Here is a 17,901-nt window from a genome sequence, read left to right as displayed (position 1 = left end):
GACCACCGTTTCCAAGGTTACTGTAGGTAATACACTAAGACGTCATGATGTGAAATCATGCATGGCACGAAAGGTTCCCCTGCTTAAACCAGCACATGTCAAGGCCCGTCTTAAGTTTGCATATGACCATTTGGATGATACAGAGGAGTCATGGGAGAAAGTTTTATGGTCAGATGAGACCAAAATAGAACTTTTTGGTCATAATTCCAATAAGCGTGTTTGGAGGAAGAAGAATGAAGAGTACAATCCGAAGAACACCATCCCTACTGTGAAGCATGGGGGTGGTAGCATCATGCTTTGGGGGTGTTTTTCTGCACATGGGACAGGACGAGTGCACTGCATTAAAGAGAGGATGACTGGGGCCGTGTATTGTGAGATTTTGGGGAACAACCTCCTTCCCTCTGTCAGAGCATTGAAGATGGGTCGTGGCTGGGTCTTCCAACACGACAACGACCCGAAGCACACAGCCAGGAAAACCAAGGAGTGGCTCCGTAAGAAGCATATCAAGGTTCTAGCATGGCCCAGCCAGTCTCCAGACCTGAACCCAATCGAAAATCTTTGGAGGGAGCTCAAACTCCGTGTTTCTCAGCGACAGCCCAGAAACCTGACTGATCTAGAGAAGATCTGTGTGGAGGAGTGGGCCAAGATCCCTCCTGCAGTGTGTGCAAACCTGGTGAAAAACTACAGGAAACGTTTGACCTCTGTAATAGCAAACAAAGGCTACTGTACCAAATATTAACATTCATTTTCTCAGGTGTTCAAATACTTATTTGCAGCTGTATCACACAAATAAATTGTTAAAAAATCATGCATTGTGATTTCTGGATTTTTCTTTTTAGTTTATCTCTCTCACAGTGGACATGCACCTACGATGAAAATTTCAGACCCCTCCATGATTTCTAAGTGGGAGAAATAGCAAAATAGCAGGGTGTTCAAATACTTATTTTCTTCACTGTATATGCAGGATTTTCTTGTTTCAGTGCCATGAAATGTCGAAAAATATGACTGGAGCATCTTGTCAGGTTAGCCTTCAGGAAAAGCTGTTAGCCTGCCAAAGTCTAGTCATTTTATCAGCACAAGACCATATTAATAAAACACTACTCTTTCATGGAAATGAATACAGGAAAAAAGGTTGGAAAAAATTGCATTAAAAAGTTCATCCATTCATTTTCTACTGCTTATCCTCACGAGGGTCGCAGGGGGCGCTGGAGCCTATCCCAGCTGTCTTACACTCTGGACTGGTGGCCAGCCAATCACAGGGTACATATACACAAACAGCCATTCACACTCACATTCATACCTATGGACAATTTGGAGTGGCCAATTAACCTAGCATGTTTTTGGAATGTGGGAGGAAACCGGAGTACCCGGAGAAAACCCACGCATGCACGGGGAGAACATGCAAACTCCACACAGAGATGGCAGAGGGTGGGATTGAACTCTGGGTCGTCTAGCTGTGCGCTAACCACTCGAACGCCGTGCAGCACAAAATAAGACATATTACACATAAATAACACAATAACACAATTTAGACTCCCACGATAGCATTGAGTTTCTTATTATTGCTTCTTATTACTGACACCTAGTGACCAGTGTAGAATACTGCATATTGTGTGGGAGAAAACCCACGCATGCACGGGGAGAACATGCAAACTCCACACAGACATGGCAGAGGGTGGAGTCGAACTCGGGTTTCCTAGCTGTGAGGCCTTCACGCTCACCACTCATCTGCCGTTCAGCCGCATTAAAAAGTTAATAAATAAAATGATTTGAAATAAAACCAATGACATGAAAAACAAACAAGAAATTGCTTGAAATATTTTTTTTAGCAGCTGGTCCACAAGCCAAAATCCACTTCATACCAACACAATACTTCAAACCAAATGTAATGTAATGACATAAATAAGACAAAAGGCATAATATAGGCTCATAAATGCACCTAGGCTATGATTTGTTTCATTTGATACATTTACTACACACACATATAGTAATATTATATCCGGTACAGTACATTCCAATTACATAGACAATTCCTACAGAAAACCAATAAAAATTGTGAAAATACTGCAATTTGTTCAAATGTGATGATGTTGAGAGAAAAAAAATAAATAAATAACCAGCTCTCTGAAAACAAATCTAAAGCAACAGGAAATTGTTAGAAAGATCAAACTATAACATAGACCAGATTCGGATTAATTGCCAAAGTCACTACAAATATTACAGTAAAACGGATAAGAAGAACAATAACCAATGTGATTAACCAGGTTGCGTTAAAGGCATCATAATCAACTGTGCATATTAAGAGCTGGGGTGAATACCCAACCGACTAACAAAGACAAAGCTGTCCCAATTACAGCCGTCAAGTCGGGTCCCTCTGAAAGCAATCAGCCATCAACGTCACGATGAACACCTCTGCCGGGCCGGGCGACAAAAAGACCAAAGCCCCTCTGTCAGCCAGTCGTGACATTTCACTTTTATCTCCGCCACACAAAACCAGAGTTGTCAGCGAGTGAGACCACCAAGCAACTCCAACCCATCTTTGATCAAAATCACAGAAACCCAGCACCCACACAGAGACAAAGAAACCACAGAACAAATTGTTTGGGGGTTTTGTCCAAACCTGATAGCAGAACCATGGAAAGGAGCGGAATAATCCTCAAGTCTGACACTTACCTAGAAGAGACAAGAGAGAGAAATATGAAATAATGGAAGATAATTACTGTTAATGTTCCGGGGACGCCTCCACTAAAAACATTTGACTCCAGAACCAACAATTTACCAGAAGGCGCTAATGCGAGGCGGACCAAGACATGCATCAATTTCAAGCTGTCGTCTACGATGTTCATGTCGCTCTTTTTTAAAACCTCGGAAACACTGATCGGGAAATAAGGATGAATAATGGAGCAGTACGGTTTTGTTTTGTTTTTTTGTCTGCCATCATACTCATTAAAGTTGATGTGGAAGCACGCCACGTTTGTCACTTAGACGGATGGTTGCGCCGCCATGTTTATCATTTAGCGGCCCTCACGGCAAATGTTGACAGAGTGCTTGCAGACGCCGTCATTCATCTCTCTTCTTCTTCTTTAGTATTCCATCACGTTTTTTTAAAACCCTTGCCAAGTCAATATTAGCACGCATGGATATTCTAGAGCAGCCACTCTTTTGTAGCTTTGTAGAATTTATGTAAGTGCATTTTTTGAAACAGATTTTTTAAGGATTTTATGGTGAAATTTGAATTGGATAAAACATGTAAGCAAACTGAGGGCTGCACTGCTAAGAGACCTGAGTTCAATTCCACCCTCGGCCATCTCTGTGTGGAGTTTGCATGTTCTCCCCGTGCATGCGTGGGTTTTCTCCGGGTACTCCGGTTTCCTCCCACATTCCAAAAACATGCTAGGTTAATTGGCCACTCCAAATTGTCCATAGGTATGAATGTGAGTGTGAATGGTTGTTTGTCTATATGTGCCCTGTGATTGGCTGGCCACCAGTCCAGGGTGTACCCCGCCTCTCGCCCCAAGACAGCTGGGATAGGCTCCAACACCCCTCGTAACCCTCATGAGGATAAGTGGTAGACATTGAATGAATGAATGAATGAATGAATGAATATTATTATTAGTAGTATATAACTTTTTCTCAAAAACCCGCAATAAACCTCCCATTATAACCAGCAGGCAGTTTAAAGACTGACTGATGCCGGGCACTCTGTCTTTGTTGCCTTCTCCGCGCATGTGAAGGTTGAAGCGTGACAACGATACTGACAGTTTCATGGGGCGACAGCGTTACGGCAAAGAGACATCCGGAGGAATTGAGAAAGCTACTCGTGCGGTGGGCACATGTCGCAATCTGGAGTTGAGGCGAGTGTCTTACAAGCTTGTACGAGAATGGGAACAGATGTCAATCAGGATGTATTCAGGATTTTCACAAACAACCAGTAGGAATGGGCCATCTAAATATGTTTTTTAGCATAATTAGAGTCCTTTTGACATGTAATAACACCCCTATGGTCACCTTTACACTCCCACTATCCAATACAGTAGACATTGTGTGTTGCTGTAAATGTGTTCAATGTCGGGGAGCAGTGTTGGGGGCGAACAGGAAGTGAATTTTAGCTTGGAGTGGGCTACGGCTACAACAGACGCCCATGTGAGGGATACGCCTTTTGTGAGAGAGTAAAAAAGTCAAAAGTAAAAAAAAAAAAAAGTGATCAAGTCTGGTGCTTGTGTGTCTCACCCAACTGGAGAGTGACACCGATTGATCAGTGTACAATACAACATATCATCGAAACATCGACTGAATGCCTTATATCTGTATTTTATTTCATGAGTGCACTTTTATGCTTGAAAATGCTACATTTATTGATTTCAACTCAACTAGGTTTTTTGCATGGCTCAAAAAGACAGACACTCTTGCACTTGAACTTGAACTAACCAAATGCAGCACCTAGAAATGGGAGTCTCTATCCAAAAAATACATCAAGATCAAATGCCTGTGCTGCGCTACGCCCGTCCTGTTCCTGCACAGTCGAAGCACTTTAATTGAATGAGAAGGCAGATCTCAGCGGCATGACTGACTGCCTCCTTCCTTTCCTCCTCCTTTCTTTCTTTGACAGCTCAAGGCAGTCTTGGAAAACCCTCTTGTGATTCACATCCTATGCCAGGCTGCTGAATTGCCTTTGCCACTTGCCAGGTTGCTCTTGTGTCTTTATTTTCAGGGCATGGGGGTGGGGGTTGGAAGAGAGACAAAGTTGTATCATATGAGGCTTACGTAGCAGGGAGAGGGAAGGTGCACCCAAAAAAAAAAAAAAAAAATGGTGACTGCTTGCATGCATCTCCATGCACCGACTTCCTGAATGTGAGCATTCTGAGCCCAAAAATGGGATTAGCCCATGTCTTGGCAACACTTGCAAGAAAGACTTTGCAGGGAAGGAAGCGCGAGTTCAAGTTCCTGCGGTGGGGAAACGTCGTGTTACGCCGTCGCATTTCCACTCATTTTTTATGCTGCTCCAGGCTAATAAAAAACCTAGCCTATTTTCCCTATTGGACCAACCACTTATATTAGTGTTAGGGCAGCGTCCCCAACCACCAGGCTGCACCCTGGCACCGCATGGTGGATGAGTGGCTAGCATGTTGGCCACACAGTCAGGAGATCGGGAAGATCTGGGTTTGAATCAATCGCTCGGGGATCCCTGGTTCTCCCCGTGCATGCGTGGGTTTTCTCCGGGTACTCCCACATTTCCTCCCACATTCCAAAAACATGCTAGGTTAATTGGCCACTCCAAATTGTCCATAGGTATGAATGTGCGTGTGAATGGTTGTTTGTCTATATGTGCCCTGTGATTATAATACATAAGACACATTCGATCGCTGTAATTTTGGCCCCCCATTTTCCCTTCATTTTGACTGTTGTTTTTTTTAAATTACAGATGTTTCAACTTTCTTCTTACATAATCGTAAATATTTTCTTCGTTGTATTCTGACTTTATTCCCATCATCATATTCCAAAAATTCCAATTAGAATATATTTTTGTTTCTCATAAGATGAAAAAAAACAATATTTCGACTCTAAGATCCGCTGTGGCGACTCCGTAATCGGGAAAAAGCCAAAAGAAACAAACCAAATGCTACTAAAATGACTTCTCATAATATTATGACATTTTTCTCATAAAATTGCTACTTTTTCTCTTAATATTTTGATATCAAACTTGTAAAATTGCAGCTGCTTCGCAGTCCCCCCCCCAATATTCCCATAATAATTGAACACTTTTCCCCAACCTAATTTTCCAAAAGTTACAATTTAACGTTTTTATGTTTGTTATATCACAACACATAAAAGATAATATATTTCCTTCCTTTAATATTTTAACTTACTACTAAAATGACATTATTTGTTCTCATAACATTAAAACTAATTCTCGAAAAATTGCATTTTTTTTGTTAGACTCTCTTTGTATTTTATCTTTATTTTCGGAACATTACTGCTGATTTTTAAATTGTTGCTGGTTTTTTTTATTCTTGTTAAATTATATCTTTAGAATGTGCCCTAGCCAAATAATAATAATAAAAAAAAAGGTGAATAGTCCCTGGGCTGCACTTTGGACACACCTGATTTAAATGATGCACGTTTAAAATGATACAAATGTCGACTGTCGATATGCTACCAAAAATGGCATTTGTATTTGTGTGCTGTGATGTAGCATCCAGGCTCTGAGACATTCTTATTTTTCTGATGTCATCTGTACCAAAATGTTTATGGACCCCAGCGGATACTGGCTTTTGTCAACTCTGCACCCACTGACTATTAGAAACTTTTTTTTTTTTTTTTTGCTGTGATGTAGCATCCAGGCGAATAACTAATAGTTAACTTTCCAAAGTCATCTGTAAAAAAAAAAAAAAAAAAAAAAAAAAAAAAAAAAAGCTATCAAGAGCCCCTTTAAACGCACGGCTCGTTTAATATTATTTTCTGAGGCACGGCTCTTGGTTCTCTTCAATGCCCTCTTGCCTGCCGCCTTCTTAGCGCATCGGGCGTCTTGCACGCATGCTAATGAAGATATTAATTAGCTGCCTTGAGATTAGCCCTGATGTATGCATGTATGCACGCAGAGGGCGCGGGCCTTAGACGCTAACACGTGTCAGGACGCTGGAGTCATGTCTGACCTCTCCAAAAGAAGCCGGCGAGTGGCTGAAAAGGTTTCCATGTAAATTATATTTTATCTTTCCTGTATGGAGACGTAAACCTGCCTTGGGATGAGGACTTACGCTTACGCTTCATATGGTAATATTCCAATATATTGTTGGAGCATTATGGCTTTGTCCTCGTAAAAGTTCGACTTCTTTATTAAAGTAAGAAGATTGCAACATTTCTCAGAATATTACAACTTTTTTTTTCTTGTAAAATTCAAACTTTAGTGCTGTCACATTATGACATTTTCTCAAAATAATAAGACTTTTTCTTGAGAGATAATCTTTTTATAAAATTCTGGCTTTACTTATGTAATGTGACTTTTTTCTTGCAGTAAAACAACTTACATTGCTTTATTATTTTATTTATTATTATTATTATTATACTTTATTTTCGTAACGTTACCACTTTTTCGTGTAATATCGTGAGCCATAAAATGACAGCATTATTATTATAATATTGCACCACTATTGGAGAAATACCACAACTTATTCTTGCAAGATTATGACTTGCAATGCAGTGGAACCTTGGCTAGCGTGTTCCAGTTAATGTTGAAAATGTATGCTAACATTTTGCCTTGGTTTGTGTACATTTTCCATTAAATAGTGCAGTCGTCTTTTTGTGTTCCGAATAAATTTTCCAGTTGCCACGAGTCCAACTGTGTTGTTTATGTCATTTTATCACAAAACGTTCTTGTTAGCAGCCTATAAACGTGCTAATACATAAAATGATGTCATCAGCGGTTGAGTGTAGCTTTTTGCTAACTAGCAAAGCATCATAGACGGGCGATGGACGACTACTGCTTCCGTTTCCACATATTATCAAGCTGACAGGCAGGTAACGAGGACGTTTTGAGGCAAAAATACATCTACAAGACAAGACACATGCCATTTAGTACACTAACTGGAGCAATGTACGCAAACCGAGGCAACATTTTGGCACACATTTTTATATTGTATTAATACCATTACTATTCTTGAAACACAACCTTCAAAGATGTCTACTTTGAGACCTGAATGAGCAAATGAAACATATTTCGAGCTATGTTCCGTGTTTGCCCCGCCTCTCCTCTTCAACTCAACCAGGATGGACTTCGCCAGCTCACGAGCATCTCCGAGTTCTTCCATTCCGAGTCGGTGCTACTGTGATCACATGTCCTTTTGCACTCTCGTGCAACAACAGACTACATCGCCTCCCGCCGCTCCCCTCACTCGGCAACAGCATCAAATCCCGGCCCGCCATCGGCCGGTGATTGGACACACTGCCCCCCTTCCTCTTGTCCTCCACGCTTCTGACCTGGTTGACAGCTTTTGTGTTCAGGATCAAGTGTGAGGCTGATGACTGTGTCTGCGAGGCTAACTATGATGTAGCACCACACTGTCAAAACATATTGAAGAGCGTGTTTTCAGCACGCCCTGCCAGGGGTAATTGGCCATCGGCTTCGTAGGTGTGCCATTTAAGTCGAAGCGGGCCTCGTTTGTCAGAGACTTTGCTGTCATGTTTGTGCATGCGGCGGTGTTAATATATGCAACAAAGTCATTAGCTTTCCACGGGATGGAGATAGCATAGTTAGCCTAAATGTGTGATGAATTCACCTGGGAACGCCTATAGCTGCCGGGGAATGGAATCAGAAGAATCATTTTTTGCCTTTTGTGCCACTAGCAAAATGGAGACAGATCTGGGAAGCACAAATCACGGGCTTTAATTTGAGGTGTGACTCGATATACTTTGTTGCAAGTGGTGATTGATTCAGGTTACTCTTCAAACTTGACAACTAAAAAAACCATCAGACTAGCATACCAACTACTGCATATGTCCACCAAGTTTTGGAAAAAATACAGATTTTTTTTGTTGTTTTTGACATATTTGATAAAAAAAATATTGTTATTGGTCACAATACATTACAATACCCCAACAGCTGCTACTGTTGCTGATGGATTGCTTTAAATGCAATATCACAACACATGTAAACAAACACTGAAAATGTGTTTTATACAAATAATATAAACCAGGCAAGCTTGGACAAAACCGTAATGTGTGTATCTTATCTCAATACAGACCACAAGCTTAATTTATGTAACTGAATGGTTGGCATTTCAGCAGTAAACTGATTTTTTTTAACGTCAAATTTTGCTGAAAATTTCACTGAATACAAATTCATACACAAAATGCATATGATTAAATTTATTTATATATTTCAGGGTAAAACAAAATCTATTTCTATATAATCTAAATAATTTCACTGTTTCAAAAACTCATACACACATGTCACGTGACTATTTATATTTTTATTTTTTATTAGTTTATATATATATCTTTCTAAAATTAATTTGACAATTATTTTTTATTAATTTTACATGTACATTTTGAAACACCAAATTCATTTGCAGTGATTTTTTTGGCACTGAATTTACAACACCATATTCAGCATACACATTTAAGCTTTGCATTATTATTAACATTTTTTAACTCTGTACAATTTTTTACCATATATTTTATCTCTGTATTTCTTTTTTTTTCTGTATTTTTAAACGACTTATTTTATAAACTGACTTCTTAAAAACAGTTCACGAAATGCAAACACAAAAAAATCACTTCAAGATTAACTTCATTGTCTCACTGAGATCAATTTGTTTTGGGTCACCCCCCCCAATATTGATTTTGGACACCAAATCCAACAAAAAGGGTTGTAACCATTCATCTATGCATCAATGTATTCCTATTCCTATTATCCAACTCCATCGATCTGTGTTCGGCATGTTGCTATTCCGGACATTCCAGATATATGGATCTACCGTAGTTTCAAAGGTAATCAATCGATTGCATCAATACTAGGAAATCAAGCATTTGATTGAAGCATGGCAAGCTTTCCATGGATGGAAAGCAGACGACAAAACAAAGCTTGGTGGTTGACAGAGGACCATCAATGAAGGCACCATTGCGTTCCAGTGTGTGGAAACACTTTGGCTTGTGTAAAGAGGGAGATGTTCTAAATAAATCGCTCGCTGTATGTAGGATATACAGGCTGTGTTCAAAACCGCATACTTACTACTTCATACTTCCATGCCCATACTATCTACACTCCATACTGCATACCCAATCCATCAGACAGTATGCAAAGCGTTTACACTACAGCGTACTACATGATAACCCACAATGCATTGCGCTCCTACCCGAGCCGAAATCGACAGGCCGAAGCTGATTTCACTTTAGCTCTAAACTCTTTTAAATGTCACTAAAAATCACTTTGAGATTTTTTCTTAAATCAGGCGAGCGAGACGGCGTTTAGATCCAGAGTGTGCCATTTATTAGTCCAAATATCAACCATTTACAATTTCGTTCGGACGAATTCGGCAAAATTTAAGCTAGTCAAAGTGAGCAATGCATTTCAGGTTATTTTCACAAAATAAAACACCCCCTTACTTTTCTCATACAAAAAACCATAGTGATAAATCACTGCTTTTACTTTGAAAACAAGAAGCGAACCAACTCGCAATATATCCTGCTTGACACCGCCGTTTGGTCCATCTTGCTGCTCAATGTTCAGCCAATGTTTTTTTGGGTTTTTTTTCCGCAGCGACGTCACGTCACGTTGCATCCTGGGTAATTTGATGATACATACTCAACATTTCTGGCAAATGCAGTATGCATTCGGGAACTTCTCGCATACTCAAAAATGGCATACTGCAACTGTAGACACATTGCATACTCAAAGAGTTAGTATGAGTAGTAGGTAAGTATGTGGTTTCAAACACAGCCACACACTTTGCATTGCATGTACGTACAGCTACTGTTGAAATGTTGGTTGGACTTACTGTCGTGAAAATGTATTGAATATTGAAAGCAGGAAAGGTTAACCTCAACCAACCTGCAGTGTTGGTTGCACTTAAATTAAATTAAATTAAATTAAATTAAATTAAATGTGAATGAAATTTCCATTACTTGTTAATTAATGAATTAACCTGCACTGTGAAGAATACAGGTATTCACAGTCACACTGGTTAAATTTTTAGCTAAAAAGTATCGGCTCATATCATTCTAAATAACGAATATCGTCCTTGAATTGTATCAGCAACCCCAAAACGAATCATTATTACAACAAATGGTCATATGCCTACGATGCGATCACATTTTTGTTGTTGTTTTGATCCAAACAAAAAGTTGCCCATGGTTAAACTATGTTTTATTAATCACTTCTTTCACGTATTTAAACTGTAAAACATGCAGAACAACTTTTTTCTGCATTTTTGGATGATATATTGATCAACGTTGTAGGAGTTACTTTCTTAGTCGATTAATCTGAAGCTTGTTGTTTGACTGAGTGATCGGTTAGGCCCTAATAGGGTCCAGCTAATAGCGTCCAGCATACCCCGTCCATACCCCATACCCATCCAATGGATGGATGGGCCCAAGACGGACCAAATTACGGACAATTAGTGAATTGGTCTGCAACAATGTCCATCACTGTTTTTCAAAGTAGTTGATCTGATATGCGAAGAATCATTGACTAATTTTTACAGCTCCAGAACGTAACATCCTTGGTAAAATACTGCGATAAGAACCCATCACGAGTGACTCAGTCTATACTGATGCAACACAAGCAACGACACAACACTTCAGTCCAAAGTACGGCCATTTTTCTTTATTCATATCATCATTTACGAGTCTACAAACCATAATGTTGACGCATGGATTCGCGCAAGCAGGACTGAAGGTTCTAGGCCAATGATGCATAATGTGACGGCAAAATAAAAAAAATGAGGCCCGGCAAATGTTTACAATTCAAAGCAGAAGCGCATTCATAAATCCTCTCCGTCACTCCGACGCATTCCGGGAGGAGAAATGACGGAGAAATGAATGAAAAATGATTCCAGCCTTGTCTCACTTCACAGGCCCCATTTTCACAGCACACTGAGCCGTACGTCTGCATGCCAATGGCCGACGGGGGCTGACGCTGGCTTTTCCAGGCATCAGACGCCCGAGCCGCTGACCCATCCCGGCTCGCAGGTCTTCCATCCAATCTACCTGTCACATGTGCCAATGACAAGACACGCGGAAATGGATCCCCAAACGCTGCCGCATATTGACACTGGCAGCTGGAATTCGGCAGCCATGAGAGGCTTATCTCCCGCCAGCAGATTCCAATTTTCACACGCGAGAAAGAGAGCTTGCATTCTGTTTTTGTGTGACCAGTCTCAATAAAAAGTATATTTGCTGACTATTAATGGACTCTTGCAATACATAAAAAGGTATATCTTAGTGTCTTTCAGCCTACGAGAAAATATGAAACAGCTAAATCTCTGCTTTGACAAGTTTATCGGAAAGTAGCCGCCTCCGAGTTTAAATGTCAGCCAAAATTAAATGGCATATTTTCTTATCTGAGGCTCTTCCCCACTGGCAGTCGGTGACAATTCTTTACCTGTCACTGACGGGGGGGGGAATCGATGACATACACATTTAATTATGGTGTACCTCGGGGATCCTTCTTCAATACACTTCTTTTTTCATTGCGTGTTATCACCAGAGATCAACATCATGCAGCTGTGGATTCGTTTGGATTCAAAATCAGTGATGGGCATTTCACAATATTACTACTTACTACCATTATAACTCATTATAACAGTTTGCAGCATTTACCATATTCTGGACTATAAATGGCATTTCATCCGTCCCGTGGAACTGTTTCGAAAATAGCATTGAATTGGCAAGTAAAGTGCAATAATCTGCGTTATCAGATCATTTTCTGGTATGAACTACTCCTCTCCTCAACAAGATTAAAAGTCTTATACAGTATATAGCACAATTTGCACAACCACTCTTACTAAATAGCAACAAATATAGGAACAAATATACACATGTATTTCTCCTTTTGGTGCATTCTAAAGATATAAAAACAGCTAAAAAGAGACACCTCATTACTGATATTCATGGGGCACACCAATTGCAGCTATGAAAAAATCTCCAATAAGATGCTAGTTTTATATAGATTATGTGATCGTGCAGTCACAGGTACATTTATGATAACATGTAATGCTTGTAATGCAGTATTTTTCCATATTTTTCCATTTAATCATTACAGGAATTTTCCTTCCTTGAGCATTGATTTCACATCGTGTAGCAACATAGAAAGGAACACCTACAGCCAGCACGGACTCCAAATAAAAACACAGCAGCAGTGGCGGGAGTTCCAACATGTAGCATTGCCTTTTTGGTAGTGGCCCGAGGCATTTTGAGCAAGTGTGTGATGAAGCTAGTCACTAGCCAGCTAGTAGCTAGCCAAAATTGGTGTGGCAAGGTGTCAATATGCCAGTAATGTAATTCAATCGGTGTAACAAATATTATAGGGGACTTTTTTCCACTTTTCTGACCTATAGATGTAGTTGGAATGTTGCATTTGCATGTAAAATGATGCCATTTGCACATTTGGAAGTGAGCCCTGAAAGAAGTTTGGGATGTCTCCAAAAGCTTGGTTTCAGAAGGCGTGGTAAAACTGTCTCTTTGTGATGTCACAGAGGAGCAGACTTCCTTATATGGGCGTATGATGAAGCTATCTTCCCTCCTCCAAGCTCTGCTTCCCCCACCCTCCCTCAAGCTGTCCTTCTCTGTCTACTTGGTAGCAACGGCTTGAAATGGAAAGCTGGATTTGTTTACAAATCGTAAAGGCACAAGTTGGAGTTCCTGATTCCCTAGCAGCAAAAGAAATGCATTTTAATCTGTCAACGGCATTTCACACTGAACTGTTTTGTGAACATGCGGCAGTATGCAGATGGACTAGCCAAAAAGCTGAAGCCCGGCGTTTTTCCAATGTTACTTGGTCATGTGAAAGAGTCAGAAGAGCAAGCAGTAAGTAACAATTCATTAGTGTCCTAACTGTGCTTACATTGTGTAAGTAATGGAGCGAAAGTGCTTGTCTGTGTAGCTTTATAGAGTGTGCATACAAGAAACGCGGTTGCAAATAGCCTTTTCCCACCACAGTTAAGGGCTCCACCTTTTTTACATGCCGGTAGTCCCGCAAAACACATTGGATGTGCTAAAATGCTAACGTGACTTACCATTGAGAGATGTCCTGAAGTAACCTTATTTCTTGAGAAACTTTGGACTGCCCAGTCTCTACTTCCTGATCGGATTTGTGATCCAACACATATGGCTGCATGTTAAAAGCGGACATTTTAAAAAGATAAATTGTCGTTTATTATCAACACCTATACCGTTTATCAGCGCCTACAAAGTTAGCGGAGTGAGCATAAATGAGCATAATAGTTCCCCTTTAAATATGATTAACTCAGTCGCTAGCAAAGACACGTTTATATATATATATATATTTTTTTTTTTTGCGTGAGAGGCAAAAAGCAGCCAAGAATGAAATGGCTTTGAGGCATTGAAGGGAAATTTTAATTTTTGCACACGTACACACATGTACATGTGCACGCAAAAACATGTACACAGTTTCAAACGTGAAAATTCTAAATAGTTAATGCTGTTATATTTGGAAAAATATATGGTTATTTTCATGTAAAACTAAACATTTTTGTGTTGTTCATATTGTGGCATAGTTTAGATATTTTGGCTAAATATATATGGCTAAATTTGTCTCAGAGTGAAAGTTATGCTTAAATTGTATATTTTCACAAAAAGTCTTTTTTCTCACTTTTTTTGTTGAGAACTGATATTTTTGCTGAAATTGACCCCTGTTCTACTGCTGATTACTCAAGAACGGAAAAAGGCAGAAACAAACATATTTTCTGATGAAAGATTAGAGTCTAATCTTTCTTTTGATATATTGCATGCCAATATAGCCGTAGAACACAATCTGTGCGTATTGAAAATCAATCCAAAACATCAAAAAGGGACAGAGGGAGAGGGGCACTTTTGAAAAATGGCTGGGATTGAATGAGTTAATAATAATAATAACAATGTTGCTGTTGCTTGGTTAATATGCACATCACATTACGTGTAAATGGAGCATTGTTGGCGCTTTTTGAAGTTTTTCCTGAAGGATTTATGGGGAGAATAAATGTTTCCCATTATTAAAATATTTCTTTTTATCTGTTTGTATATCTTTAGAAGGCACAGAAAAAAGAAAGACATATGTTTTCGTGCCTCACTTAAGAATTGTGGATGATGGGCAAAATTCTCTTCAAAAGTGCAGTTTTTCTTGAACAAGGCAAAAGACAGCCGGAAGCATGCTGAGAAACACGTAATCTGCCCATCACACAGTTGCAAACTGCGTTACAGATCTTGCAGATTGTGGTGTTTTTGTAGTGTAAAATACCGGACATTGGGAGAATGACGAGAAGGAGGTCGATCAACAATCACTTGATTGAAAAAAGCAACCACGGCAAAACAAGTATGGTCATATATGCAGATGTCTCCATAGGGCGGGTGGGGGGTTGTGTACCTGTTGGGCCCACAATCTAAAGTCAGCTTTGAGTTTTGGACCCCTGTGTAATTGAGTTTGACACTCCCGTCCTAATAGATGAACAATAATACGCAGGGAGACAAATTATGTATCGGGTCTAAAGTGAAAGAAATGTCTTTAATACAGCGACCTGATTCATCGAGCTAACACAGCGACAAGATCAGCTCTCTATTTGAAAAAGATAAATAAATATCTCCCTCGAATTAATTCGTCCCCTGCCTATTCCTCACAGAGGGAGGCTAATCCTCGCCCGTTCGATATCTCCATGTTGAAATGGCAACCTTGATCGATGCGCCATCTCGCTCCATATTCCTCACCCACCGCCCTCCCCCAAGCCGCCGCTGACAAATTGCTCACAGTTCCACTGCATTAGCGGGCCGCGTGTCATCTCAGCGATATACACCCTCGGACGGCGGTATTAGCTAGCCATTTATTTATTAATATTTCTTAAGCTGAGATAAAAAAAAAAAAGGAGCGTGGCATTCAAGCAAATATGGCAGCATTAAGCCGACACCCCACCCCCATGCCTTCCAGTTGCATAATGCAGCGAGGTGGAGTTATTTGTTTTCTCTCTAGGGATAATCATATTATCTGCTATGGGTTGCATGCGCCTGCCAAGGTTGTGCTCTCAGCTAAATTCAACAATTGATCTTTCCTCCTTTGCTGCCCCTGCCTTTCTTCCTCCAGCCTTTTCTTCTTCCTTTCCCCCCGCATCACTCAGCACTGTGGCCAGCAGAGTGGGAAGGCAGCATATTTAATCAACAAAGTTAGCTCCATTGCTTCCAAACAAGCGGTGATCAGCGCAGGGAGGTGGGGGTGTTAGGGCTATTGATCACATCACTGCTCCACTCCGCCTAATGAGGCCAATCCGCATATTTAAGAACTTTTAGGGTGAAAGTTGGTGGATACGGGTTGAGCTAATTAAAAAGAAGGGGTGAATAAAGAGTGTCCTCATTTTTTTTTCTTTTTTTGAAATCCTATTTTGATGTCACAGAGGCCCCGGTCTGGCTTCAGGGAGAAAACAGCTTCAGCCAGATGAGTTCCACTTTGGACCAATTTAGCTGAGACAACTGTGAGGTTAATTGTTCAGAGGGAGGGGGGCTCCACTTTCTGTGCTAAACTCCAAAAAGAAAACAAAAAAGATGTATCCACCCACCGATGATATTCCTACCAAGTTTGAAGGTGTTTTTTTGGCACACGACTCAGTATCGACACACCAAACACCCGGTACGGATACAGGAGTTCCATACTATTTAACGTTCTGTTGACTAGGACGGAACAATTTTAACAAATACGGCCATCCCTCTCCAGTACATGGTTTGAATTTTGTGGCTTCACCTTGTTACGTTTTTCAAAAATGTATTCATAATTACTGCTATGGCTGAGTACAGCTAATTAATCTTAAATTATTTGCATATTTAAGCAAATGTTTTTTGTCTAAATGGCTAAAAAACAAATATAAGGCATCCGGAAGGCACATTTAAAGACACCATGATATGTAGTACTGGTCATTAGGTGTCAGTCATTTTACTGTAATGTTCAGTGAGACACACAAGCACTAAACTAAATAAAATGGCTAATAAAAAACACAGGCTACCGTTGCTGCAATCAGCCACACCAAGTGATGCTTCCCTAGGGAACATATTTAGAGCAACACACACCAGCATGAGTCTTATTTAGGTCTTAAATGGCTTATTTACTCATATTTTCTTCTAATATACCAGGAAATGTAAGTGTAAACGTGACTATGGGGGTTTTATTTCATGTCTAGAGGGCTCTAATAATGTTAAAAAAATACACACAGGTTTACTAGGGTTTAACTATCTTAAATTTATATGAAAATAATCCTACTTTGTGGAAATTCACTTGTCACCGTTGAGTCTGGAACAATTAACTGCGATAAACAAGCGATTACTGTAATCTAATTGTGATTTTTTGTTTTTGTTTCTCCTGAATGTGTGGCCTCCATGCTTACCACTCGGTGTGATGGGACAATTAATACTAAAATCTACACGTTGATTCAGACGGTTACATTAAATAGTGGTTGCTGGTTGCATTCAAATGTGCCTGACACTCTAAAAATCCTGCCTGTGAGGTTTTGGTCACGTGTCTGCACTGTCAGCCAATTTACCACTGCGCAGGGTCCGCTTCGCCTGCACCAAGCATTGGCCAGGTTGGAGCTGGCGAGTTTTGTCACAAAATTGTCACTGTGCCAAGCTGAAAATGTGGACACCTCCCCCGGTGCACCGCCACGCTTATCTTGACACAGTCCAGTCTACCAAACTGGACCTAACTACCACTTCACACGCTCCGGCACCCTGCACCAGCTTGCGCTGCACCATGCAATTATTTGATTACAGTGGAACCTTGCTGGATTGTTACTTTGTTCTAATAAACTACAGTCTGTATCTTGACACTTTGGATAAATGGTAAATTGACGACGGTGCTTTTCTTCTACGGTGCTGATGGCTCAGTACCTTCAGTGGAGGATCGAGGGATCGAACCAACAACCTTCTGATTGACCAAATCACCCTTCAACTAAATAAAATAATAAAATAATAAAATAATAAAATAATAAAATAATAAAATAATAAAATAATAAAATAATAAAATAATAAAATAATAAAATAATAAAATATAGTTCCATTTTAGAGCAATTTAGCTGCGACATTTGTGAGGGCCAATTATACGGTGGAGGCGATAAAAAAAAAAAACAAGTTTCTGCACTTTACATCATACCAAACTAATCCGCAGCAGTGTGTGACAGTTCGGAAGGGAATCTTGATCTTTCAGCAGCATTCCTT

The 17,901-nt window shown here is 40.0% G+C and overlaps 1 protein-coding gene across 5 annotated transcripts in view; it reads right to left on the bottom strand.

Annotated features, from left to right (window-relative positions):
* Positions 1–17,901, bottom strand: part of LOC131132813 (cell adhesion molecule 1) — a 371,964-nt gene that overhangs the window by 162,604 nt on the left and 191,459 nt on the right. The window contains exon 1 of one of the 5 annotated variants that reach the window (XM_078791845.1): positions 2,621–2,651. The exons of the other annotated variants lie outside the window; for them this stretch is intronic. Coding sequence (XP_078647971.1) covers positions 2,621–2,636 — 16 coding nt within the window. The 5' untranslated portion in view covers positions 2,637–2,651. Of the gene's footprint in view, positions 1–2,620; positions 2,652–17,901 lie in introns of those variants that run through there. 5 annotated transcript variants of the gene reach the window in all.

Source organism: Doryrhamphus excisus, linkage group LG1, assembly GCF_037039965.1.
Source record: "Doryrhamphus excisus strain RoL-2023G ecotype Guam linkage group LG1, RoL_Dexc_Guam_v1.1, whole genome shotgun sequence".
Lineage (NCBI taxonomy): Eukaryota > Metazoa > Chordata > Actinopteri > Syngnathiformes > Syngnathidae > Doryrhamphus > Doryrhamphus excisus.
Note: the sequence above shows the minus strand (reverse complement) of the source record. Positions and strands in the feature narration are given on the sequence as shown.